Here is a 27764-nt window from a genome sequence, read left to right on the forward strand (position 1 = left end):
GTTGTTGCATATTTAATTATGTGAAAATACAACAGAATGCATATAACCAATCCTTTTTATTGGAAATTGAAGTTATTATCCATATTTCATTACTATAAACAATATCATGACCTAACCATGTAATTAAAGCTTTATTCACATTTACTATTACTTTCTCAGGAGTAGTTTCTAGAAATGATATTATTGACTGAAAGAAAATGCAAAGTTTCAAAAGTGTTGCCAGCTTTTAGGTGCATAAATTTGAATTACATAGCAAGTGGAGCTAATTATATGTGAAGCATTATATGAACAAATAAACTTATAGTGGAGAGGTGGTAGGCTAAAGCTAGGCTGATTTAAGGGTTCTAGCTATCAATGAATTTATTAATTGATTTATGAATGTATGAAGCCTTGCTGAGAATGTCTAGGGGTGGGGTAGTGAACTAGAAGAGAGTGACCAAACAAATAAAGCTCCAGGGAGGCATGTAAAAGAGAATTGAGAGGATACAGGTAAGTTCAGGCTTGGCAAGAAGCAGAGTGCTAGAAACAGGGCAGCTCTGTGGTTGGGTATACTCATCTCCTCTTGGGTCCAATGAAGAGACAAACACAGTTCGGCTTGAGCTTCAAGCATCTCAAGGTTAAGGAAGTTGGGACCAAATCCCATAGGTATGGAAAGGCTCCTCTTATGCCCAATCACCCAGAAGAAGGGTAGACATGATGGGCAGTTCAGGTAGGAACTTGTCTTGAGATTAAGATGTGACATTGAGAGGAGGGCCCTGCCAAGGTGTAGGAAGGAGAAAACTAACATCCTGATTTGCACCTCCCAGTCTGTAGGCCACTGGCCTCCAACTTTGGGCAAATTGGAGGGAATCTTCCCTTTTCATAGGGATTTGTCAATCTGTCCTGCACATCTCTCCAACCAACCACAGGCCCCTGTAGGCACAGTTCCTCTCCATTCCCCACCCTTTTGGCAGCTACATTTCAGAGTGATGATCAGAGCTAGGCCTACTCCTGACATTGCCATTATTCTTCCTAAGCATGCAGCCCAGATCTCTAGCTTCTTAAAAATGTATGCATATCATTGCTAAGAACAGTCCTCACGTGATTTCTTAGTTTGTCCCCCTGCCTTCAGGGAGGTTAGGTAAACTCCAGTCTAGCACAGCTGTCTTCATATCACGAGTGGCTATAAATGGACATCCATAGTAATGTTTTTATATTCAGATACACTAAATTTATGAATGACTCTTCTGTTTTACATCAGCTTGTCATTCTTAACGTTTTCTTGGTTCAAGGGTTTTCCCACTCTAAAATTTAAATGCATTTTTCACGGTATTTTGAATGGAGTCTCAAATACTTGAGTTCTTTTCTCAAAATTCCCTAGACAGGAATTTGCTTTTCTGCCATTATCTGAAGAGTATTCCAATGTAAACTACATCTGCTGGCTGGAGCCCTGGCCACCCACCATGGCCTTTAGAAAGTGAAGAGATTCAGGAAGTGGTGGAGTTCCAAGAAAGTATACTTGGAAAGTATACTTGAAAACAGAGAGCTGCCTCTGAGTTTTACCCTTCGATTAGTGGTCCACAAACAATGAATACACGCTGAGCCTTTCCCAAAGTTCCCACTGTTCTGTTCAGATTTGTAGAAAAAATCCCAGAAGGAGATTAAACCTCTGGACAGCTCACTGGAGGTGACACCACCTGCAAAGTAAGGTGTATGGGGAAGCAAGTAGGCAGTAGAGGAATGAAAAGAGTGTGAGAATAATGGTTTCAAAACAATTAGGATAGTACCTGAAAAGTTTCCTTGGTTTTTGGATTTTCAAAACAATGAGAAAACACACTTGCAGTGGATGAATGTCGGAACCTTATGAGATGTGACTCATCTGACCTTTCAGAGATTGGAACTGCCCCACAATGCTGCTCTGCCAAATCTTCCTCTCTGCCCTCCAAAGTTCCTGATTCCCTTTCTTTCCTTTTTAGTACTGAGGTGTACAGAACCGATTCATCATAATCATCAGTTCATGACATGTTCTCATCATTGATCCATAGCATATCCCTCTTTTTCTATTTGGTCAGTTAAAATAAATGTCTCTTTTATTGTATTAATGGGAACTGGGTTGTTTCCAGATTTTTGCTCTTGTGTCTCCCTTTACCTTTCATTTTCAATACAGAGCCCAAATTCTCAGCACCAGATGGTAGGGAGCAGTGCGTCATGTACCTGGCCTGCAGTTCCTGCAGTAGGGATGTGGTCCTGTTACCTTCCTGTATGTTTCCTGGTTACAATCCTCCCCATCCTTCAGAGGTTCTTTCTCTCTATGCACATTGAGACTGATAAGAGAAGCCTCAGTTGTACCTGTGGTACAGTGAACATGGACATGAACTGAGCATTAATGTACCCTCAAGGAGTTGGGAATAGATTTTCCATTCTCTGGAAAATTTTCACAGTCTTTGCTCCTGTGCCTAGTTGCTATGTTTTGTTTTGTTTTTTCCAATACCAGAAGCAAATTCCTAGTGGTGCCTAACTAAAGAAACTTTCCACTGGTTTCCCTGGGGAATATTGTGAACAATATAGTGAATTAGTTAGTACTTTTTAAAGTGTTTTCCAAGCACCCTTTAGCACAAGACAACTTGGAACATGACAAGGAGAGAAGACAAATGTCAATTCAGTAATTAATGTCGTATCTTGGTCTTTCACTCACAGAGGCAGCCAGTCCCTTCTATGACTATATGACTGTAAAGCATAGTGGTAGAAACAGATTCATGACTTAATAGGTGGCGAAAGGGAGTATATGCCAAGAGGATAAAAAGGAGCAAGAAATAAATCATCTCCGGGTTGCCCCCATGTTGGTGGTGGGTTCGGAGCAGGCAGCTAGACACCCTCAACAGGCGCTTGCTGCCCTCTGTCACCCCTCAGGAGCTGCCCTAAAGTTGTGTGGGAATCCTTATCTCTGCTTGGCTTTTTATTGTTCACGGGGCAACTCCTGCCAACCAAGATCCTGTTTCTCTTTTGTAAAAAGAGTGCCTGGAGCTCAGAGAAAGAAAGGCTATGTGGAAAGGCAAGAAACATTAAAAGGAGAGGAATAAAATGGATTCTGTCAACTTGTTTGTACAGTTCCTCTCCTTTTTTCTTCATCTCTTCTTAAAATAATTGGTTTGAGACCATAATAGAATTGACATCAAACAAACCCTGAGAATCAGTTATCTTGGATGCAAGCTAGAAAATAAAAGTGTACCAAATGAGATCATGGAGTCTGAATGAAAAGAAATATTGATCCACACTGAGAGCCAGCCTGGAGCAGGGAGGAGGGCAAGAAACTTTTTTATCCTTTCGATCAATAATATCTTGATAGTATTTATTCCAGTATCAAAATGGATTACCGGAAAAGCTGTAGGGTACAAAACTCTTTACACATAACTTTGTTCTTTTCCTTTTCTTTTGTTTAAAGAAGGAAAACTCCTATTACACGTTCCTTCTCTATGTAGTAAACACATTTATATATAGGGCTGTAGAGGAGATACAAATGACCATAGCAAAACCAATCTTAAACGCATTATTTTCTATGTACTATTTGATTATTCTTTATTTGATAGGAATGATAAATTTAGTAGATGGAAATTTCCTTCTTTTTCTTTAAAAGGAAGCAAATTTATTTCTCTATTTTGTTGACATGGCTCATATAGTTTAAATTCACTTGACCGTTTGTTTTTTGTTGCTTATTTTCTTAGAGTTCATATATTTTTATTATTTTATAGACTGTCAATAGGATTTCTAACGTTTACTAATTTAAACATGTTTAAGGCACGTGGTCGTTCAGGTCAAACACTATATAATGAGAACTTTATGTACTGTGTTCTTTTATAGTAATTCTTTGTAGTTCACAGTTTCGTTTCAGTTAGAATAGGCAAAGGCATAATAGCTCCCTACTAATTTACGTTGCTGACATAAATCTGTTTACACAGATATCAACTCAACTTCAAAGGAGAAAACATTTAGTGAATTTTAGACAGAAGACCAGCTGATAAGAATGAAACGTGTTAGGGTTGAGTGTCCCAGAATGTCTTCTAAGAAAGTTCAGTTTAAGAAAAAGCCATTATCCCCATTGTAGTGGTGGACTGAAAAAGGTAAATAGAAATAATTTTTAAAATCAATCAATAAATAAGAAAAGGTCATTAGATAATTTAATTGAGGTCTTCTCTTAATACTGGATCAGCTGTCTGATAGGATTTAAGGTCACATGTGGAAGAATTTGTGGTCAATAAAAATGTATGGAGAATTTGGTGTAGGATAAAATGAGTATCTCAAATCAGTGAGGCAAAGATAAACTGTTAATAAATGATGTGGGATAAACTAAATCACCATATGGAAAAAATAAAGTTTAATGCATACATGACACTACTTCATAAATTTCCAACAGATGAAATAAGTATTAAAAAGTAAGACCAGAAAACAATGTTTTAAAGGCAGATTATTTGGAGTAGGGAAGGATTTCTTAACTATGACTGAAAATTGTGACACCATAGAAGAAAACACTGATGAATGACTATCTTTTTTTAAAAAAAAAAAAAAAGCATAACAAAACAAAACTGCCAAAATGTCATGGCACAAATCCCCATAAGTCAAAAGACAAATGATATACTAGGAGAATACTCATATCACAAAGGGCTAATCTCCTTAGAATAGAAAAAGCCACTAGAAGTCATCAAAAAAAAGATGGCCAACACAATAGAAAAAGGGGCAAAAAACATGAACAGATGATTCACAAGAAAATAAATACAAATGGACCTCACTAATAGTAAGACAAATGCAAATTAAAACTACACTGAGATACAATTTCTCATCTCTCAAATTAGTAAAAGCATAGCTTGACTACACTGTCTTGGCATATATATGAGGAAACAGATATAGATTTCTGGTGGGAGTGCAAGATGTTACATTGCTTATGGAAGACCAGTGGTAATATTTATTAAAATTACAAGTACATTTGCTCTTTAAGTCTGTAATCCAACCCACTCTGGAACTTTATTCTCAAAACATACTAGCAAAATTATTTATGCAGCATTGTTTGCAATGGTAAAAGATTATAAACACATCACTCTCCATCAGTGGGGGCTTGGTTAAATAGTTCATGGTTCATCCTTAGAATGGAGTAAATGTTATGCAGCTATACAAAGAAGGAAGAAGTTTGCTGTGAATTTGGATTCCATGAGTCTTGAGGAGTTCCAAGATAAAATATTAAGGAAAGGAGAGAAGGAGGGAGGAAGGAAAGAAAGAAATGTTTATAATGTGTGCTACCTTTTGTGTGAGAAAGGGGGAAAAGAGACTGTTCATATTTGTTATTTCCACATAAAGAAATTGTCCAAAGGTATACAGGAAGGCAGGGGAAGAGGAAAGGAAAGGAGTGGATGGATACTGAGCTGGGAGTAACACGTCTCAATATGTTATTTTTGGATTGTGCAAAAATGTATTACGTGTTTAAAATAAAATTTGAAAAGGAACAAGTGGTCAGCAAGCACTGGCAGCATTTATAAAATGGTTCTGAGGTCTTTGAGTACAGATCATCATAAAAGAGCCATTCTATTCAATTAGCAGATGTCCAGCCAATGTCTTCTGGATGCCCCAGTGAGTGATCAGATTTCTAATATATTCACAGATGTTCTTTGTTGTTTAACCATGCTACATTAATAAAGCTCATACTTCTTAGCGTTTCCTAGAAGCTTAAGCAATACTGATTGCAATTAGGCCAAATATATACCTACTGAATTAAGTTGAACTCCTTAAGGTAGAGTTTTATGAGAAGTGAAGCCACGCTTAAAAAGTGAAATATTTTTATAATCCCTGGCATATAAGAAAATTTAAGAAAACCAACCAGGCTCAACATCTTCGGCTCAAAACACTACTTAGCTGTGTGTTAAATTATAGTGCCAAAATTCATTCACTTTCCACTTGCATCTGATTCATCATTGCTCTAATTTTTAATGTTCTTAAACATTACCTGCTGAAGCTGTTAAAATCCAGTAAGTGCCTTCACAGACCCAATTAAATGCCCAATTACCAATTTTAGGCTCTCGACTTACATTTTAAAATGAAATGAACCTCACCCTGCAGCTAAATTGCTAATGGATAGCAGGTCTCAAGGGAAGTAAGATTCTCAATGTTCTATCTCAGGAACATCGTTCCCACAGTTTAAGCAGAAACACAAGTACATCATTGCTGCTTCTGTGCCAAGCCCCTTGTGCTGCCCCACACTAATGTGAGTTATAACTGTGGGTGTCCTTGCAAGAAGAGGAAAGAGATTGAGGGCAAACACGTGTTGTCAGAGCCTGGGCAGGGGCACTGGAATTATTTCCTTTTCAAGAAAATAATAGTGCCTTTGTGTTGAGGCCAGGAAACAAGACAAGGAAGTTTGGAGTTCTGCTTTTCAATATAAATATGTATTTAACAAGATTACTTCCTAAACATTAAGTTTGAGTGTAGAGTTTCCAGCATTCTTGGCCAGGATATGAGTTGTCTTAAGATTCATCCCAGGTCAAGGCAATCTAAAAGAAATCAGTTGTTCTCTGGCTGGCTTTATTTCTGTACCTGTAAGGCAGGCATTCCCAGTTAGTAGCGTTCCTCTTTTTAGTTATGGAAGCACAAGGGTAGTTTCAGAGTTAAATGAGATCCTCCTTGCTTCTCTTTTCCTTGATCCTTATCAGCCCTACCCATCCTTCCAGCCACAACACAAATGACACTGCTTTCATAAAGAAGCTACCCTGCATTAACCAAAAATCCACCCTCCCCGCACCCCTCCACTCCATTTGGTATTATATACTTGTGGTGGCAAGAAATACATATTGCCGTATTTATCATATCCTGCCTCTATTTCAGCACTTAGGGACTTACCATTTCTCTTCTGAAATGTGAACCGCCTGATGAATATGACTGCATTTAAATCACCTTGTACCTATTTCCATCCTCAACTCATTTCCCCTCCCTCCACTCTTACCCCTCTGCATCACTTTTCCTTCACTATGCACACAGTAAATATTTTTTGATGAATGTTATTTGTGCCTTCAGATTTTTTCCAGAATAATAGTCGCACTGCTTTATGATTCAAGTGTTGACGGTTTAAATTCCTCTTAAGTGAAATAGAAAATTTACATAAACGTCTCATATTCGGCTATGATTGCCTCCAGGGGAATTTAGGAAAGTTATGAGCATAACATTCTTTCACTCTCAACAGAATAACTTTCTCATAGCGTGAAACTCCTTCCTGCCAAGACTCCTCCCCTTGCTATCCCCACCCCAGCAGTTCATCTGGCAATCCCTTTAAGAATCAGAAATGCCAGATATAGGTAATGGGGAGGAAGGCAGCAAATCACACTGCCATGTGTGTACCTATACAACAATCTTGCATGTTCTTCACATGTACTCCAAAACCTAAAATGCAATTTAAAAAAAAAAAAAAAAGAATTATATGCAAGGCCAGGTGCGGTGGCTCACACCTGTAATCAGCACTTTGGGAGGCTGAGGTGGGAGAATTGCTTAGGCTCAGGACTTCAAGACCAGCCTGGGCAACGTGACAAAACCCCATCTCTACAAAAAATACAAAAATCGGCCAGGCATGGTGGCGCACACCTGTAATCCCGCTACTTGGGGGGCTGAAACAGGACGATCACTTGAACCTGGGAGGTCAAGGCGGCAGTGAGCTGAGATCGCACCACTGCATGCCAGCCTGGCTGACAAAGTGAGACCCTGTCTCAAAAAAATAAAAAATAAATTAAAAAGAATGATATTGGGAAAAGAAAAAAAAAGAATCTCAGATGAGTCCTAAAACAATGCCCGGACATAAAGAGTTGAAGATTCTCTGTGTGTTGGATGTTTAAAATGAATAGACATTATACATTTTTGATCTTTACATTTATGTAAAGATCAGTCATACTATTTTTATCTGTAAAATGGTGTTCTGTTTCTCATTTGATCAGTGAGACCTCCAGGCTTGAGAGAAGGGCCATCACAGTTGCAGCATGCACTTCTGTGACTCACAGAACTGTAGAAGGTCAAAACTAGAAGGCACTCCTTGGGTCTTTCTCATCTGGTTTTGTCCCATAAATGATGAAATGGAGACCCAGAAAAAACACATGTCTGAAATGCCCCTGGACAGGTGGGCAGAATGGGCACAGGAGCCCCAGCCTCCTGACTCCCAGTCCAGTGCTTTCTCCCCAATGCTTCCTCCTTGTTAGAGCTGTTGCTGTTAGTCAGTTAGCAGCAGTCAGTGCTAATAGGTACAAGGTTCATTCCCCATGTAGAGCAGCTTCCTTCGCAGAAGGGACTGCTTAATTTCTAGGCCAAATCCTGTGCCTCTAATGCCGTTTTGGCCCATGATGGAGCAGGTGAGGAATGACAGGATGATTTGCTAGCAGAAACATTGGCTTCCACTGGAGAACCATTTTAATGAGCATGTTCCCACTGACAGGGAGTCAGAAAGGAGCGTCCTCTTTTTTCTCAGGAGACAGCTGGTCAATGTGTAATTCTTTGAAAGAGCCACTGTATAGCATTGGGACCCCTGCAAAAGGACCTTGTCTAAGGCCCCCAGCAGGAAACCTTTTATATATTCTCATATAAATTTTCTTTTACTTTGTTGTCTCAGCAAACAACTTTTTTCTCATATCTGAAAAACAGTCACTGAATTAGCTTTACTGTTTGAATTAAGATGGCCTTCCATCTGTAACAATGCATGGACCATCCTAGCTTTCTGCTTGGCTTTATGCTTTGGTGAACAAAGCTTATTTACATTCGGGAGTAATTTGGATTCTGGCTGTGTTTCTCTGGAGACGGCATGGGTGGGATGGAGCCTATAGCACAATGAGGTCTGTACCTGTTGGTGGAACTAGGGCAGGGGGTTTTTGACACTCCTTTTCCGAACATACCTGAGCAACACTATGGAAATGTTGGCTAGAAATGGAGGCCAGTAGTATAACAAGTCCTATTATAATACAGATCTGAAATTAGGGCGTAAGCACCGGACATCAGAGTCTGAGGAACTAACCCTCTCATCTCCTTTGTCCCTAGCTTTAATAGGGATGCCCTCCTCCAAACTCCCTGTCCTTGATTCAGATTACTGGCCAGAAAATATTCCTTGTACCTTCAAAAGGAGGAGAGAGGGAGTAAGCAATTTTCCAAAGAGAAAGCAAATGGTTTTTTCTTCCTCCATCCCTTAAAAACCGGAAGTTCCCATTTGGAGTGCTCAGTGAATACTAACTTCAGTTTGTGATCCTACAAATGCTTCCCTTATCTCATTTGTAGGGCAGCAGAATTGACAACGAACAGCTTTTGCACCTGTGCATCAGCAAAAGTAGGCATCTGTCTATCCAAGGTGGGCACAGTGGTCTATGTGTTGTTATACATATTGTCTTAAGAAAAGAGTATGCACGGGAGTTCAGGCAGACACAGCCTGAGTCAGTTATGCTTGGACACTGTTCTTACATTCTTCTCCTACACCCTCATTGTTCCTGTCAGTCAGAGAAGAATGAACCAGGGCGTGGACTTTCATCTGCAAAATGAATCTCCTTATAAAAGTGTCCTTAGGAAAAGGGAGAAAGTTAGTGGTTGTGGTCCAACACAAAGGAGGAAAAACAAATGTCGCATGCAGAAGGCAGTGACCTTTCCCGTACTTCCTTCTATAGGGACACCACCACGGCTTGAGTCCAGAGATGGAAGTCACCATTTTCATTGTTCGTTTCATTAGAATCCCAAACCAATCACCTCGTAGCCATTTCCACTCCACATTTTAGTCTTTTACCTCTGGAAATGTGGCTTTTTCATCATTCATTGGGACACTTGAGAGAGTGACTATTCTGTATGTTCTTTCCTCCTCCTCTCTGGGGGATTCAGTTTCCTCTCTTTCTTTGAGTCTTTCTTTAGAACTTGCCTTCCTCTGTAAACTTTCCTAGCTCTTGGCTTGTTGAACACTCTGTTGGCCCTGAACTACCATTTCTTGCTTGAATTTTTTTTCATCTAAATGTAACCTGAAAACTCTTGAGAAGGGGCTATATTCTATTTTGCCTCGAATACTGAACAACTAATAAACAAGATTCTATTGCAGGTTTATCAGGGGATACATTTTTATTTGAGGGAGGCTTACACGTTCTGAATTTAGAATTTTTTAATAAATTCATGATGAGTTTGGCTAAAGCTTCCCTTTGCACTACCTGTAGGGGAAAAAATACTTCCCAAACTAGTGAATAGAATAAATAAGATATGTACAAAAATGGCTTAACCTATGAAATTCAAAATAACAAACAACCTGGCAGTTTAGGACTAACCATTTGCTTGCAAATAACACGTTTCCTTTATGTTTCTGAATTCAATTCAGTACAACAAAGTCCCAAAATGAATGTTACAGTGAAAAATCAAAAACGTTTTGGGAAAGGGAGGAAGTGTGAGCTGGATTGCTGAGGAAAGCCATGTGGCAGAGGGAGGATGTAAACTTGGCCTGTGAAGGAGGGACACACGTTAGATTTGCAGGAGGTGGCTGTGAAGGCATCCCAGGCTAAGAAGCCACAGGCACAGTGGTGTGCAGGTGGGATGAACTATGACACGTGCAGGGTCCTGAAAGGGGCTGGCCACTTCAGCGGTGTCCAGCCTCTAGTGGAGTTGGTCATGGAGGTGTGGAATTGAAAGTGAGACTAAATAGGTGGGGGTCAGCCAGGTGTTGTGTGTTCGGGCACAGTTGTGATGATCCATTACATTGCATTATTTAAAGAATCAAACCTTTATTTTTCTAGAAATAATTTAGACTTGAACTTTCACGGCTTTTGAGTAGTTTTACCTATCAGGATAACACCTTCTACACGTGACAAGACCGTTGACAGCAGTGATAAGGACTCACAGCCAGGCAGTTTGTACAGAGTTCTAACTAAGGATCTGGGGATGACGGCCTGTGGTCAAGAGGGCAGCCTTTGCATTATGACTGGGTGGACCCTGGCATCTCCCTATAGAACTCTAAATGACATCCTTGACCTCTTTAGCAGAGGAGACTATAGGAGAGAGGCATTCATTCTATCCTTGTAACAACATCACACCCTAAAGTGGCCTTTGTTAGTCACTGTGTCAGTTACTTCCCCTAAGGCTGCTTAGAATTGGCATGATTTTGCCAGCGCTTAGAGTTTTGTGATGGCTTATGTGTCTGTGCTTTACAGGGTCCCAAGTGCCTTGGAACCTCAAAACGTGCATGCCTAGCATTGTATGTTACCACTGACTTCAGATATGAAGTCACAGCAGCTGAGAAAAGATTCAATAAAAAGACATTTGGAGAACTGCGGGCCTGTTATCTTATTTGTAATTCCTGATTTGCCAGTGCCGGTTTGCATTGCCAGGCACAAATGCATTTGTCTTTCATCCTTTTTTTGTATTTTACTTTGCATTTTTCCCATCAGTGTTTATCTTCTGAGACCCTTTTGGATTTCTTGTTCATCCTAGAGAGTCTCTAGGAGTCTGCTGATTTGCTAATAGACTAGAATTTCTGTTTGAAAACGTGAGTCTTCATGGGAATTTTGGCATAATTTAGTTTCTCTCTGTTTATTTGTCTAATATTGCTAGTTCCTGGAAAGTTTTCCTTCTCTACAGAAGTCCTGCCTGGTACTGCTTGATGTTAAGGTATGCAGGAGGCCCAGCAAAGGCTAATTAAGAAATTACTCTGTTGGCCATGGAGGTCTTGGCCCATGGAGTCAGATGGAGGCACCAGATTGTTAGTGATGACTCTCAAGCAGATGCAGTGCCTTTGTGGCCTCACACACACAAGAAAGTCAAGTTCTTATAAAGTTACTAGCTCTGAGGAGTCAGGTGAATGTTTTGATCCATGGTCCTAGGCAATGATATTTGAGTTTAGGTTATAGAAAGATATCAGAGTTCCTGAGTTAGTGATCTTCACGTTTGGAAAATGTGCTCCATTCTTATCACAAGTCCTCCAGGCACCATCCAGTAGTAAGCCATGGCTTGAAGCAGCAACGCCATGCAGACAGTCCATGCTCTGGAGAGGAAATATTTTATTATTTGCTTCCGCAGGTAGTAACTATTCAGCTGTTTGCTGCATTGTGAGTGTTCTTTTGCCCTTTGGCCTTTGACAGCATCATTTGGCACATTCCTAATGTACAGCTTAATGAAGCAACACCTACAGCACATATTCGTAGAGGTCATTCTTTCTCCATGAAAGTTATTCAAGCCATGGCAACTACCAGTTACACCTACTGACAGATTTCACACAACACCTTCCATTTTTTAATCTTTTTTTCCCCAGTGCCATCCTCCTACTTCCAACAACCTGTCACCCAATATTAATAGTGTTCATTCAACGGATACTCACTGTTGATGCTCACTGTGTGCAAGGAACTCTGCTAAACACTTCACTCTACTTTGAATGGGAGTGAGTGAGAGATGGAGAAGGGATAGAAGTAGAAGCCATGCCTCTCCAGTGTAAAATTCTTACATGAGGAAAGGAAATAGCATTTTCTCCCTTAAGGAGTTTAAAATGGGCTTCTTGCCATATGAAAATAGTGAGAACGGAACATATTAGGATGCAGAACATTGGTGTGGCTTCTAGAGAAAACAAAATGTTTAAAATGTCAATTAAATTTTTCTCTAATCTCTCTAGGAACATGGACAAAGAATGAGTCTGTAATCCACCGTGGCAGATAACAAGATGGCCATGAGCATGTAGCATCATAGTTTTTAAAAATGCTGGCAGACTCAAATAGCCGTACTGATCAGTCCGACACTGAATGTGAACTTGTTGTGTTGTGTTTCACATGTTTGTGATGCATTTTTAAACTATTCTATTTGGATCTGAAAGGGGAAGTGGAGAGCTCAGCTAGGGTCAATAGAAGACCACACAGGTGGTGGTGACCGGGTAGGGAGTCTATTTAGGGAGTCTGAATGAATCAGGACAATTTTAACATGAGGAAAACTGGAGACCGTTTAAATGACAACTTTCAGGAATATGAAAATATAAGCAAATGCAAATGGCTGTAGTCATAACCTGAAAGAAGAGTTTCTTTTCACCTTTTTTAAATATTAGGATGGGTTGTAAGTTATTTTTATGAGAGTAAAAAATGTTGGGGAAAAAACACTGGAATAATGTATCTTAGAAGATAACACGTGGAGTGGAGAATAAACCTCTTGAGATATCTTGTCACTCTGTAACTCTGTATTACCTTGATTACATAGGCAGGATTACAAACCATACATGTAAAATCGGTTACATGAATTTTAATTATGTCAAATTGGTGTCATAGGCTGAACAGAACTTTAGCTTGTACATTAAAAGAATGCAAAACGTTGTTTTTGAAGGAGCCAATAGAAGTTATAATTTTTAGTGTTTTGTTTATCTAAGGACTTCACATATTTGGCCCCTTGTTAAGTACAGCTTTAAACCTAGTATAGGTTACCTTGCAATGCAGAGTTGATGGTTTCTGCCTCAAATTTCAGTCAAAGTAAACTGAGGTTTTTGTACCAACATAATTTTATGCAAAGGGTTTGAAAATTTAAAATTAGTAGGTCTGCTTACTGGTATGCATGAGGCTTCAATAAATTTATTCTCTGCCTGACAAAAACCATACTATACATAATGGTTGTTTGTGTTACTCATTTTTTTTAAATATAATGTCCTTATGTTCACAGTGGAAAACAGTGACATCCAGTAAAACTAGGGAACCATGCTTCATAGTGTAGACACTGAATAGTTGGATAAGCACTTAGCTATATCCCTGAACCCCATGGAACAAAGTTTGGGGACTACTTTTAGTGTTTACTGAGAGCAACAGTGTCTGTCTGTCATGGAGTAATGGCTTAATACAGTGACTGTTCTCTAATTCAGATTGGTTTTATCAGGATCATCTCTACTCTGAGTTGTAAGTCTGAGTGAGGGGAATATACCATGGGATGGGCAGATGAAAATGTGCAGACATCATGACCAGCTGAGTTTTGAGAAGAGCAAGTGTTTTGATAGTTGTGGCTCATCTCCTTAAAACGGTCTGTCCTCCAATTATGTTGCAATTTAGGCACAAATTATCAGTGGAGAATTGGATAGAGAGAGCTGAGCATACCACCACTTATCCAGCACCAGAGAGTCGGTATTTTATTTCTTTTGTTCTGAATCTTCGTCAAGGCTGTGCTGTGGAAAGACTCCCCCAGGGATTTTTCTTAGGAAGAAATCATTTAACACAAGTAGCATCATTTATTTCAGGAATGATTCATAGGCTGCTACATAAATACTAATGATGTGCATAACAATGCGTTTCACCTTGGAATCTGCACAGAAGTCACAGAGATGCTGGCTTTTTGTATGAGAGAAGCTGCTCTTTACCACATAGCAGGATTTGGTAGTCAGGTGGGCCTGCTTATTCTTTTTTATTTCCCCACATTGCCTTAAATGACCCTGGATCTAAAAAAATAAAAAGAGAGATAGCCAAAAAAGAGAGTAGGGTGGATGAAATATTGCTAGTCACAGTCACTAGTACATACACCAAATAGGTGATTCTTTCTGGTGGGAATGGAGATGTCATATGACCCATGTTTGAGTTAAAACTCTCAGTAGAGCCACCCTACCAGGTACTTTGAAGAATACAGGCATAGTCTTGCATTTTCAGGTTATTTACAGTCTGACAGATACGATAACATATACAGGTATATAAAAATACAAAGAATTATCTTTATTTTTCTGACACATACAAAATATGATGTTTAATAAGCAGTGGCTGCCAATTCATTAGGCATTGCAGTACGAACATGCCTGGGACTTGGTGACTGGCCTTGAGGATTTTGGTGTAGAGAGTCAACTGCAATGAAGAGTGGGTTAGACTGTCCCTTTTCTGTTTTTACTACCACCATCTGGTCTACCGGCAAGCACCTCTCTCCTAGGTTATTGCGGTAGAAGTTACAAAAGGGTTTCCCAGCTTTTATGCCAACTCCTGCCTGACCTATTTGACCTGCAGCAGTTGGACAATGTTTTTTAAAATGCAGGTCAGCTCCTGTGACACTCCTGATTCATGTTTACAAAGCCTTGTTCACCAGGGTCTTCATAATCTGTACTTGCTTTCGTCTCTGACACCACATGTAGATATGGCACAGTTTATCCGTTATCCTACTGAGGGATGTTTGGGTTGTTTCCAGCATTTGGCTATTACAAATAAATCTGCTCTGAACATTTGTATACAAGCCAACACTTAGTATCGTTAGTATTTTTAATTTAATTTTAATAATAGGTGTGTAATATCTTATTGTGGTTTTAATTTGCATCTCCCTAATGACTAGTAATGTTGAACATCCTTCTATGTGCTTATTTTCCATCCATATCTTCTTTAGTGAAGTGCTTAGTGAAGTATTAAATCTTTTGATTATTATTTTACCTCTCTTTTATTAAGTTTTGAGAGTTTCTAAATGTATATATTCTTGATACGAGTTTTTTGTTGTTGTGTGTGTGTGTGTGTGTGTGTTCAGACAGAGTCTCACTCTGTCTCCCAAGCCGAAGTGCAGTGGCATGATCTCAGCTCACTGCAACCTCTGCCTCTCAGGCTCAAGCAATCCTCCCACCTCAGCCTCTTGAGTAGCTGGAACGATAGCCATGTGCCACCACATCCAGCTAGTTCTTGTGTTTTTTATAGAGATGGGGATTCACCATGTTGCCCAGGCTGGTCTCAAACTCCTGGGCTCAAGCAATCTCTTCCCAGAGTGTTAGGACTATAGGCACGAGCTACTATGCCTGGCAGGTACATCAGATATGATTTGAAAATATTTTCTCACAGTTTGTGCCTTGTCTTTTGATGATCTTCAAGAGCACAGTTTTTCATGAAATCCTACTGATTAACTTTTTCTTTCATAAATTGTGCTTTTAGTGCTATATATAGGAAATCTTTGCCATAACCCAAGGTCATAATGATTTTCTTCTTTGTTTTCTTTTAAAAGTTTTATTGTTTTAGGCCTTTATATTTGGATACATCACCTATTTTGATTTAATTTTTGTGTATGGTACAAAGTATGAACTGAAATTCCTCTTTGTACATGTGGATATCCAGTTGTTCCAGTACTATTTGTTGAAAAGACTGTCCTTTCTCTACAGCAATGCCATTGCACTTTCATTGAAAACCAGTTTTCTATATATGTACAGGTCTTTCTGGCCTCTATTCTGTTCCATTGATCTGTGTGTCTGTCTTGATGCCAGTATTACATTGTCCTGATTAGTTTAGTGTCTTGGTCCGTTTGTGCTTCTGTGACAAAATACCTGAGACTAGGCAATTATAAACCACAAACATTTTTTTCTCACAGTCCTGGAGCTTCTGATCAAGATCAAGATCAAGATCAAGACACTGGCAGGTTCAGCGTCTGCTCAGTACCAGGTCTGTGCTTGCAAGAAGTGCCTGATGCTGCATCCTCCACAGAGATGAATGCTGTGTCCTCATATGGCAGAAGAGCAAAAGGGCCAAGCTGGTTCCCAAGTCTCTTTAAGAAGGCACTAAATTCATTTGTGAGGGTGGAGTTCTCATGGCCTGATCTCTTCCTGAAGAGCCCACCTCTCAATACTGTTGTACTGGGGATTAAGTTTTAACATCAATTTTGCAGAGTACACAGATATCAACCATATTACGTTTAGTTTTACAACAATTCTTGTAATGTGATAGTGTAAGACTTCCAACTTTTTTTTACAAAGTTGTTTTTGCTCTTCTCATACTCTACAAAAAAAAAAAAAAAAAGCCTGCTGGAATTTTGATTGAGATAGCATTAAATCTATAAATCAAATTACAGAGAATTGATGTCTTAATAATATTGAGTCTTCTAACCCATTACCATGGTATGTCTGTCCACTAGAATCTGTAGCGGATTCAAGTGGACAGACATACCATGGTAGTTTGAGGATTATTGCCATCTTAACAATATTAAGTCCTCCAATCCTTGAACATGAGGTGTTTTTACATTTTTATAAGTCTTCAATTTCTTTCAACAATGTCCTGTAGTTTTCAGTGTAAGAGTCTTACATTTCTTTGGTTAAATATATGCCTAAGTATTTTATTCTTTCTAATATTCTTATAAATGGAATTGTTTTCTTTATTGCCTTATTATTAGTCATGGTCCTCCAGAAACAGAACTAATAGAATGTGTGTGTATATGTGTATATATACATACACATATGTATATATATGTATACACATACAAATACACATATACATACACACACATCTATATCCATACATATATATAAAACAGAGAGAGATTTATTTTAAGGAATTGGCTGACATGATCATGGAGATTGGGAAGTCCTAAATTTGCAAGGTAGACTGGCAGGCTGAAGGCCCAAGAAAGAGCCAGTATTGCAATACAAGTCCAAAGCCCTTCTACCAGCAAGATTTCTTCTTGCTTCAGGAGGTCAGTCTGTTTTTATATTCAGATCTTCAACTGATTGGATGAGACCTACCCACATCAAGGAGGGCAATCTTCTTTACTCAAAGTCTACACATTTAAATGTTAATCTCATCCAAAGTCACTCTCATCAAACCATCTAGAATAACATTTAACTACGTATCTGGGTACTGTAGGCCAACCAAGTTGATATGTCTATTACAACTGTGACTCTCTTTTATTATTTTAGTGGTTTAGTTTAGTTATTTTAGAGTTTATAACATATATCTTTCGCATACTCTACCTTCAAGTGATATACTACTTCATGTATGGTATGAGAACTGTCCAATAGTTCACTTTCATTTCTGCCATCCCAAATTTTGCTACTGTTGCTATATATCTTACTTTTTCATATTTTATAAACTCAATACTGTATCATTTCCATACCACATTTGTTGTTAGGGCTAATTATTCCTCATTAATGAAGCAAGCCCTTTCTGTGTATTCTACTAAGCGCCCCAGGAATCTTCAGGTTTTTTCAGTCTGGATGATGGAAATAGGCACTATTACCGCCCTGTGTGAGAATGGAGTACTGTATCCTCTACTCATTTCGAGTGATTATTTTTTGAACTTCAGGTAGTTTCTCGTGAACATATGGTGGGAATTACTCAGCTGAATTGTCTTAGGCAAATCTCTGCAGATCTCTACAGTTTTCTCTGTGTCTCTTTTCTCTAGTACTCTGTCTTGAGAATTTTAGCCACCTTGGTATCCCTGGGTTCTCAGCACTCTCTCCAATTCAGGGAATCTGCCAGTGTCTTCCTGGATTCTTCCTTCCTGTGCCACAGCCTAGAAACTCTCTCAAAGCAGTAAACTAGTGCAATTGTAGGGCTCGCCTTATTCATTTCCCATCTCTCATGGGAATTCGTTGCTTGATATACAACGCCTTAGAAACCATTGTTTGATACATTTTGTTGATTTTTGGTTACTTCAGACCGTAAGGTAGACATAGCACTTAATCTGGATTGGATGTAGCCACAGGGTTAGAATTGTTGGGTCATAAAATATGTACATATTTAGCTTTAGTAGATGCTGTCTAGAGTTTAAAAAATTAAAAATTAAAATAATTTTTAAATTAAAATAAATTCAGCTAATTTTAATTTTAGATAATTTTTATACTGTAGTTAACCTGGGTTTTAACCTATGTTGCTGGATTTTACTCCCCAATCTAACACAGTAGAGAGAGAAGGTGGCAAGTTCTTAGTGATACCATGCGCTTTTTTTAGAACTTCAGTGCTGTATCCTTCATTACAATGTATGATTAAAAGTACTGACGAAGGGGTGGTGGTGGTGGTGGTGGTGGTGGTGAGGAGGGAGGAGAGCCAAGAGAGCAGATAAATCTGCCTTTGCTTGACTGATAGCAGTAATTATATTTGACAGCTTATGCTTGCCAAGTAATAACAGCTTTGATTTTTCCAAAAACCTAGTGATATTATATGTTTAGTATCTAGTTCATTTAAAAATTCTCCCTCTGTCATTCTTTCTCCTTCAAATTAGAGTCGCTTTTTTTCCTTTGGAATGGCCTACTCATATTAAAGGAGATGCACATGCACAGGAAATCCTTCCATGGTTCTTTTAGACTTAATCTATGTGTTGAAAGGGTAAGCTCAGCAGCAGGTGCATGGTATCACAGGGCATAGTCACAGGCCCTTCCCTCACCTTCTTCCTTAGCTGCAGAAATGCTTCCATCTCTTCTCATTGTAAATGATTCTTTTTTTAGTTCTAAGTGCTTTTTAGCAGTTTTTAGCAGCTCTTCTAGGTAAAATATTTATTGAATTTCTACCATGTATGACGTTTTCCTGAAGAGAATTGCTGCTTGCCCTACACTTTTCAGTATCTAATGGATAATGTTAAAAGAAAGCATAACATTAAATAAATCTCTTTTTCAAGTTTTTATTTTCAGCCTTTGAGCTTCTTTTGGAGAAACTTAATACATTCTTGAGTCAGGTGGCTCCTTCTTTGAAGCCTTTGTTTTTTGATACTCTGTAAATCTCGCCTAAGAATAGATCAAAAATGATGTTTACATCTGTTTCTAGAATTGAGGAAGTAAGAACAGAATAAGACTTTATGACTGTAGTTAACCCCTTCCATTATCTTCCTTGTTTAATACCATAGGTGGAATTGGATATAATCCCTTTCAGAAACCATCAGTTGTCACAACTCTGGGCATTTACTCTCTTGCTCAGACCTGTTTGTTTGTTTCACAGTTATATTACATGAAACAGACATATTATATAAACTTTCCATATAAAATATAACTACTAGTTTGCAATAGCTAATATTAACCAGGTTTTGTGATTCATTATATGTGTTCCCTTTATCCAAAATGCATGCATGTTTATTTTCTCTGCAAGTCTATGGAAAAATGTCTAAGGAAGTTAAAAAATCAAACACAATAGGAAACTTTGGGTTGCTGAATCTCCCTGAAATTATATTTTCAAGGAGCCTGAAACAAACAGTTACTTAAGAGAGGTGGTGCTGCTAGAATAAGGATTGCAGGAAAACAGATTATTGTAAGATGTTTTAACCCCTGAATTCCTCTCCTTCTAGTCTTTTGATAGTTCTCTAACTTCTTGGTTATTATCATTCTCTTTACTCTTACTTGTAGTTCTTGGAATACGCCTCTTTTCCAGTAAGAAAAGGTTCAAATTCCTTAAAACTGTGGCTGAATTTTGAAACTAAACAATTGAACCTGAACTAAGTTCATGATTTCTTGTGGGCACAGGAACTGTTCTTCCTTTTGTTGAGGAGCCATTGAAGACATCAAAGAAACAACCACCTGATTCAAGAATGTATTAAATTCTCCACAAGAAGCTCAAAGGCCAAAAATATACTTGAAAAATCTTTCATTCCCTTACTGATTTATACATGTGTACATCAGTTAGCACTCTGTATCCATTATAATACAACCTATCGTGGTCCTAATCTGGGGAGGACAGTGGAGCCTTCGAGGGGTTAAGGTTTTGATTTTAAGGTTAAAATGTAATAGTCTAGAACTACTTGTCATTTACTTGAAAAAGAGAGTATCCTTTGAAAATAAAAATCTACGTATTTTTACATTTAATAAAATTATCAACAGAATAAAGAAGGTTTAAAATTAAATAGGACTAGATTTTTAAAGTACTAACTAGATCTCAAGTGGGCCTGTGGCATTAAAGTTGCACATTCCAAAAGTAATGCCACTTCCTTGTTGGCATGTGGAAGTACTAAAACGAGCTAGTACCTCCTGCAAAGTTGGTGTAGGCCAGGCACTTGGTCTGTTATTGCATAGTTGTTAACCGTGCTGGACATGGTGCTGTGCCTTCATATTAAAGCAGCCCCTACAGAATTTTTTAGCAAGATGTTTTTTTATTTTTCTCCTTCTACCGAAAGACTTACCCAAATTTCTGTACAAAGGAAGACATTTTCATAAAGTAGTTCCTTTTTGGTATCCCTTTTGGAGAAATTTCCTAGACTTTCCATTATCACTTCTTCTTCCACTTTTGGAGATGAGAATGTGGTATATAGTTGGATACCTAGGAACTAGTGATACTAAGGAACTAGTGATTCAAAATAAGGAAACTTTTGTCTGGAAAACTTCTTTCTTTGTGATTAACTTTTCAACAGACTGAGGAAATCTGCTTCCCAAATCACTATGCACTGATTTTCTTGTTTCCTTTCACCTTTAGGGTTAATGGAGCAGGACTGTTTAAAGACATCATACATTTTTCCCCAGTGCTTGGGTGTGCATGACTGAAATACCAATATTTTTGTTGTTGCTGTTCTTTTGAAAAAAAAGAAAGAAAGGAAGAAACAGACCTTCCTTAAAACATACAGATTTAAGTCGGGCATGGTGGCTCACACCTGTAATCTTAACACTTTGGGAGGACAAGATAGAAAGATCGCTGAAGCCCAGGAATTTGAGACCAGCCTAGATAACATAGACCCCATCTCTACAAAAAATTTTAAAAATTAGCTGGATATAGTGGCACACACCTATTGTAGTCTCAGCTATTTGAGAGGCTGATGAAGGAGGACTGCTTTTGCTCAGGAGATTGAGGCTGCAGTGAGTCATGATTGCACCACTGCACTCCAGCATAGGTGACAGAGCAAGACCTGTTTCAAAAACAAAACAACAAAAATCATACAGATTTAAGAATCCCGTGTCAGACCCCATTGGGTTCTATTGGGAATCTGGCCAGAGAACCAGATTCTAAGATGGGAAGGAAGAAACAGAAGAAAGAGAAGAGGAGGGTCCCAGAGACAAACTTGACCATTTCATAAGTCGTCTGGTTTACAACTCTGGGTTACACAGCCTGTGGAGTCTAAACATTTACTATGTCCCCAAATTATAACACACTGAGAAATAGTGTGAGAAGCAGATCAATCGTGTGTGGAGAGCACCATGCTCCATTTCCCACTAACTATAGCAGAGAGGATGCTTCCCTGTTCTGAAAGCATTTAAGGTAACAGATATGTTTGCTTTTATGCTTTATAAACATTCAGCCATCTTACCTGATAAAATTGCTGATGCAGCAGCCTCAGACCTGGTATTTGTTTCTCATGTATATTGTGAAATCCACCTAGAATTATCATACATTAAAGCTTTGGAAGAGCAGTAAGGAAACTAGCTCCGGATAATTATTTCTCATCTTGGCCACATAGCCTGTTCTGTCACCACAGCAGCACCAAGAAGCCACACTCAGTGTTGCCTTTACTTCCTGAACCCTCATTTTGGAAGCTTGCTTTTTTTTCTTTTCCCTTTGTTAGTCACCTCTGGCACAGTCACACAGCAGCCCTGATAAGATTCTATGTGAATACTTTTTTTACCTCCAGATTGTTTATTGTTCATCAGCACTCTTGTTGAAATCAAAATGTCTGGTGGTTAGACTCCGGCAAAGCAGAGAGCTGAGGCGCACCGCAAAACGCGGACCTTCACTTAACTGTAAGGTCATAATAGGGCTGTGCGTGATGAAAGTTTAAGGCATCTTAGGTATGTAGGTGTGGTAAAGTCTGCTTTTTAGCCACCCTGAACATCAAACTATAGATATTGGGGGTGCAATTTTTTTTCTTTCCTTCACCCCTTTTCTTTTTTCTTTCTTTTTTTTTCTTTTTTGAGAAAAAAAAATTTTGAAACTAAAAAAAATTTAATTATCTTATACATAAACTTATAAGATAATTAAAGTTCAATGTTTATAGTAAATGTATAAAAATGTTTTAAAAGATGTTATTCAGCTATCTCAAATATGAGATAGTTGAGGATGTAGAGGTGGTAAGTAATTATTTTCTTTATTATTTCCTTTAAAATAGTATTTTAAGGCTATTTATTTTGAATAGATAGTTTGTCTCAGGTTATACTGATTTTTATTTTTAGAATAGTTGAGGGATTATGCTGTGAATATTGAGAGTATAGGTGTAAGAGTGTGGCTTTTTGGAAAAAGTGGTCTTTCAATCACTGGACTTTGAAACAGAGGATCTGCCTCTGAATCTTGGCGGTATACAAGCTCTTCTCCCATTTTATATGACATGCAAATGACTTGTCTTTCTGTCTTTCCTCATTGGTCTTTGTTCCCTCTTCTACCAGTTCTACCTTCCTGACTTGTTGCAAGACCAAGTTTGATATGACATGTCTTTGTTATTTGCTGGCTTATTGGTTTTTAATTAAATAGAATTTTCTGATTGGGCACAGGCAAGGTCAGTGGTCTCCACCCTTTGATTAGAGCAAGTCATCGAATTTTGCTTTTATAAAATGTCTCATGGAGGGGCCATTTTAAAAAAGAGCTCTTTAGACCATTAGTTCATGAGACAGAGATGTTACTCCATTTGGGTAGTGATGGCAGTGATATTCTGGAAATTCTGGACATAACGGTTTGTATCACTGCTTCCTAACCAAAGCTGAGATGTAGTAGCAAGTCTACATGAAAGCCAAAGAGGAGGCATGAAGCCATGAAAACTATGTGTTTTTTCAGAGCTAATAGTAAAGTGGCCTGAATCTGGTTGCCCCCATGCTTCTGCCTGCCTCAGATACGAATGCAGTAAGCGGGCGAATTGGCTGCTTCTGAGTGGTCTGCAGTATTACCTGGGAGTCATGCCCACTCTACTCTGTTATATGTTCCTGTGTTGGTCTCTTCCTTGTGAATGTTGAAGACATAATAGAAATTCCCTGGTTATCTGTCCTTTAAAGTTATTCAAAATAATGACTTTGAGGGTCTCTGGCATGCAGCTCTATGATATTACTTACTGATCCAGGTAATTTGGTTGCATTTTCCAGGGTGTTCTGCCAATTAGCTTCCCTTTGGAAGGAGAAGGTAAATCACAGTTTTTCACTAGACATCTGGATTTTGTGTAACTGGCTTATTTTTTATCAGCTATTGACCCCCAAAACACCAAAACAATGAAATAGTTAAAATATGTTTCCTTCAAGTATGTACTCAGAAAGTCTGGCAATGGTGCATGTGTGCAAGTGTTTGATTTCAAAAGGGGAAAGTCTTCATTTAACTCTATACAATGTGTATATAATAATATAATTTTAAGGTACCTGCTTCAAAATAGAAACTAGGATGCTGGAGATAATAACAATAAACAAAAATTAAACCAAACTGGGCTCAGTGCCCAGGAAAACTAGCCAGACTCCAAGAACTGGGCAAGGAATAAACTAATAGGGGAGAAAGGCAAGAATGGATAGAGTTGCAACTGCCTCTATTAAAAATGACTGCTCGGCAGTGTGATTGTGGTTGAAGAATTCCATGGGAGCATTTGTCATAATAGTTGGGGTTCCTGTGTGCCTCATTTCAATGACAAACCTCCAATGGAACATACCTTCCTAAGATGTGAATCTTGAAACATGCCAGCAATATACAGTGATCTTGCTTTGTGTTTGAGCTTTTAAAATGCTGTAAATTACTTGGAAACAAATGGACCCGAAGTGAAAATAGGAGCTCATAACAACTTTAAAGTTGGAAAGAAAGCCTTCATGTTTCCCAGGCTTAAATGTTGTATGATTTACATAAACACAGGAGGAAATTCCCTTTGTGTGTTTAGGGGGTGTGTCTAATACAGGAACCCATGTTTTCCTGTTATTGAAAAGCCTTCTTTAATGTTTTAAGCACATTTGAAGACCTGCCTATATTCCAGGTGTATTGTTTTCTTTAACATTAAAACATCATCATACGAGCAGGTCACAGTCATCAGAGAAATCTGTTAGTTCTCCCATTTGTGTCATAGGAGACACAAGAAGTAAATGAATCAAATTCAATAGATAAAGTACTGGACAGACTGTTAATACTGCATGAATTCAGTTAGAGGGAATGGTTGTTCCTGCTTGAGAATAAAAGACTCTAAAATTTCATCTGATTGTGAGTGTTAAAAGGATGATGACCTGTTAATCATAAAAGTAAATGTAATTGGTATGAAATATTCAGAAGCTTTTAGCAAATATAACTGAAATAATGGGTGATAGAAAACCAAAACATTATTTGAAGTTAAAAACAAATATTTGCTAAATTCTGGTTGGAGGCAGAGAGAGTAGATAGTACTAAGGCGACACGGGTGGTTTTCAGTGCTGGGAAAGTAGGGGTCTCGCCAGATCTAAAGGCAGTGGCCACCTTTCATTCCTTTCTCTGGGTCTCTGCTCTCCTGCATTAATGACCCCAGATAATGAAACTGCAATAAGCTATGAAATGCATGAACTGTAGAGTCTTCCTACTCACCAACCGTGATTGGAGCAAGTACTTTCTGTCCATCATCCCTTAAGAATTCTTTTTGCCAATAGTGTAAAAGTGTTTCTGTTTCTCCACATCCTCTCCAGCATCTGTTGTCTCCAGATTTTTTAACGATCGCCATTCTAACTGGCGTGAGATGGTATCTCAATGTGGTTTTGATTTGCATTTCTCTAATAACCAGTGATGATGAGCATTTTTTCATGTTTGTTGGCCACATAAATGTCTTCTTTTGAAAAGTGTCTGTTCATATCCTTCACCCACTTTTGGATGGGGTTGTTTGTTTTTTTCTTGGAAATCTGCTGTAGTTCTTTGTAGATTCTGGATATTAGCCCTTTGTCAGATGGATAGCTTGCAAAAATTTTTTCCCATTCTGTTGGTTGCCAGTTCACTCTAATGACTGTTTCTTTTACTGTGCAGAAGCTCTTAAGTTTAATTAGATTCCATTTGGTGGGAGTGTAAATTAGTTCAACCATTGTGGGAGACAGTGTGGCGATTCCTCAAGGATCTAGAAATAGAAATTCCATTTGACCCAGTAATCCCATTCCTGGGTATATATCCAAAAGATTATAAATCATTCTGTTATAAAGACACATGCACATGTATGTTCATTGCAACACTGTTTACAATAGCAAAGACCTGGAACCAACCCAAATGCCCATCAATGATAGACTGGATAAAGAAAATGTGGCACATATACACCATGGAACACTGTGCAGCCATAAAAGAATGATGAGTTCGTGTCCTTTGTAGGGACATGGATGAATCTGGAAACCATCATTCTCAGCAAACTGACACAAGAACAGAAAACCAAGCACCACATGTTCTCACTCATAGGTGGGTGTTGAACAATGAGAACACATGGACACCGGGAGGGGAGCATCACACACTGGGGTCTGTTGGGGGATGGAGGGCTAGGGAAGGAATAGCAGGGGATGGGAAGGTTGGGGAGGGATAACATTGGAAGAAATGCCAAATATAGGTGATGGTGGGATGGAGGCAGCAAACCACCATGGCATGTGTGTACCTATGCAACAATCCTGCAAGATCTGCACATGTACCCCAGAACTTAAAGTATATATTAAAAAAAAGAATTCTTTTTGCCATCTGTTGAGCATGTGCATAGTTATTTGAAAGTGTGGAATCTGTGGGGTGATTTGAAAGAAAGAAAGAATATGCCACAGATGCATCATCTTCAGCAAGTCAGTAATTAGGATCATATTCATTATAGGCAATAGTGATTTCTACTTTCCCCAGTTCCTTTCTATTTAATTTACCAGTTCCTACAACCAGGGTTCAGGAGAAGCTTTTAGGAAAGTCCTTTAAAGACCATTAATTACTTCCTACCCTTGAGTCTCCAAGTCACAAAGTAGGCAGATGTAGAAAAATTAGAGTGCCTCTCCTGTGCCTGATGCTTCACATCCGTCTGAGAGATGATGCTGTCCATCTTTAGCACAGAAAGGCTTGGGGGAAGAATTCACTGAGGCTGAGAGGAGAAATTGTCCTTTTCCTGCAAGTGTGGAGGTGTGCCCAGAACACCAGATTCAAGCATAATTAGATGCAAACTAGATACAAACTGGACAATATTAGAGAGCCAAATAGTTTGGGGTTTTTGTTAACTCCTCATCACTGAAACCTAAGATATTTATACTAGGCTATAAAACTAGAAATATACCTTGCAGTTCTCTAGGGGAGCCAATTACCTTCATTTCCTTTAAAATTCAGCCTTTCCTAATGAACCCTACCTGATGCCTGTCAGCACTATACGCTGCTTTTCCTGCAAGCTGTAATTGTGCACCTGTAGCCTCCATTAAAGATACTTGGTGTTATTCACTTAAGTCATTTTCAGTTTGAATGGATGAAGACATAAATGAAACAGCCCTTATAATTATATTGTAAACTACTTGAGAGTGGATATTATAATACCTATTTCCTGTATGTTCACCCCTAACCAAAGGTGCACATATTCATTCATAGTCCCCTTTCCCCCTCCGCCTGTTTCTCTGTTATTGTGCATCTGCACAGTAAGTGTCATGTAGAAACAGCACTGGATGTGGAAACAAACCTGTGACTTTCAGATGCACTAATCTGAGTGATCTTTTCTTGGCAGTGACAAACAAGAAACCTACACAGGCATCCATTACAAAGGTCAAACAGTTTGAAGGCTCCACATCATTTGTTCGGAGATCACAGTGGATGCTGGAGCAGCTTCGCCAGGTTAATGGTATTGATCCTAACGGGGTGAGTGAATTGTCCAATGCTGAGCAAAGGCATTCTTTTCACAAGATGACTCTGATTGACCTTGGTAGTGGTTATTTGAATCATTCTTAAAAAGACTTATTTCTCTGTTTCAATTATGTGATTAAAACTTTCTGATGCATACTCCGTTCTTATGGAAAATTATAACTCTTTTCATCATGTTTCATAGAGAAACCTAAGAGAATGCATATTGAAGAAATATGACCTCCAATAACATTGATCAACAAAGTACAAAGATCAGAGTCCAGATAATCATAGCCATGCTAATTAATATGAAAAAAAACTAATGTCATCAATGACAAGGTGTATATACCAAAAATCAAGTAAATGAATGCTATTTTTTAAGTATGTATTGTGATTCTGTTGCATTTAATAGGAGAAGCATTTTATGGCATAGTTATCTATGTA

The 27764-nt window shown here is 38.5% G+C and overlaps 1 protein-coding gene across 2 annotated transcripts in view; it reads left to right on the forward strand.

Annotated features, from left to right (window-relative positions):
* STXBP6 (syntaxin binding protein 6) overlaps positions 1 to 27764 on the forward strand; it is a 271168-nt gene that overhangs the window by 180770 nt on the left and 62634 nt on the right. For both annotated transcript variants that reach the window (XM_064374720.1, XM_021674895.2), the window contains exon 3: positions 27208 to 27338. In XM_064374720.1, the coding sequence (XP_064230790.1) occupies positions 27208 to 27338 (131 nt within the window). The remainder of the gene's footprint in view (positions 1 to 27207; positions 27339 to 27764) is intronic.

This window comes from Aotus nancymaae, unplaced genomic scaffold (genome assembly GCF_030222135.1).
Source record: "Aotus nancymaae isolate 86718 unplaced genomic scaffold, 86718_ANA_hifiasm-v0.15.2.pri h1tg000011l, whole genome shotgun sequence".
NCBI classification, from domain to species: Eukaryota; Metazoa; Chordata; class Mammalia; order Primates; family Aotidae; genus Aotus; species Aotus nancymaae.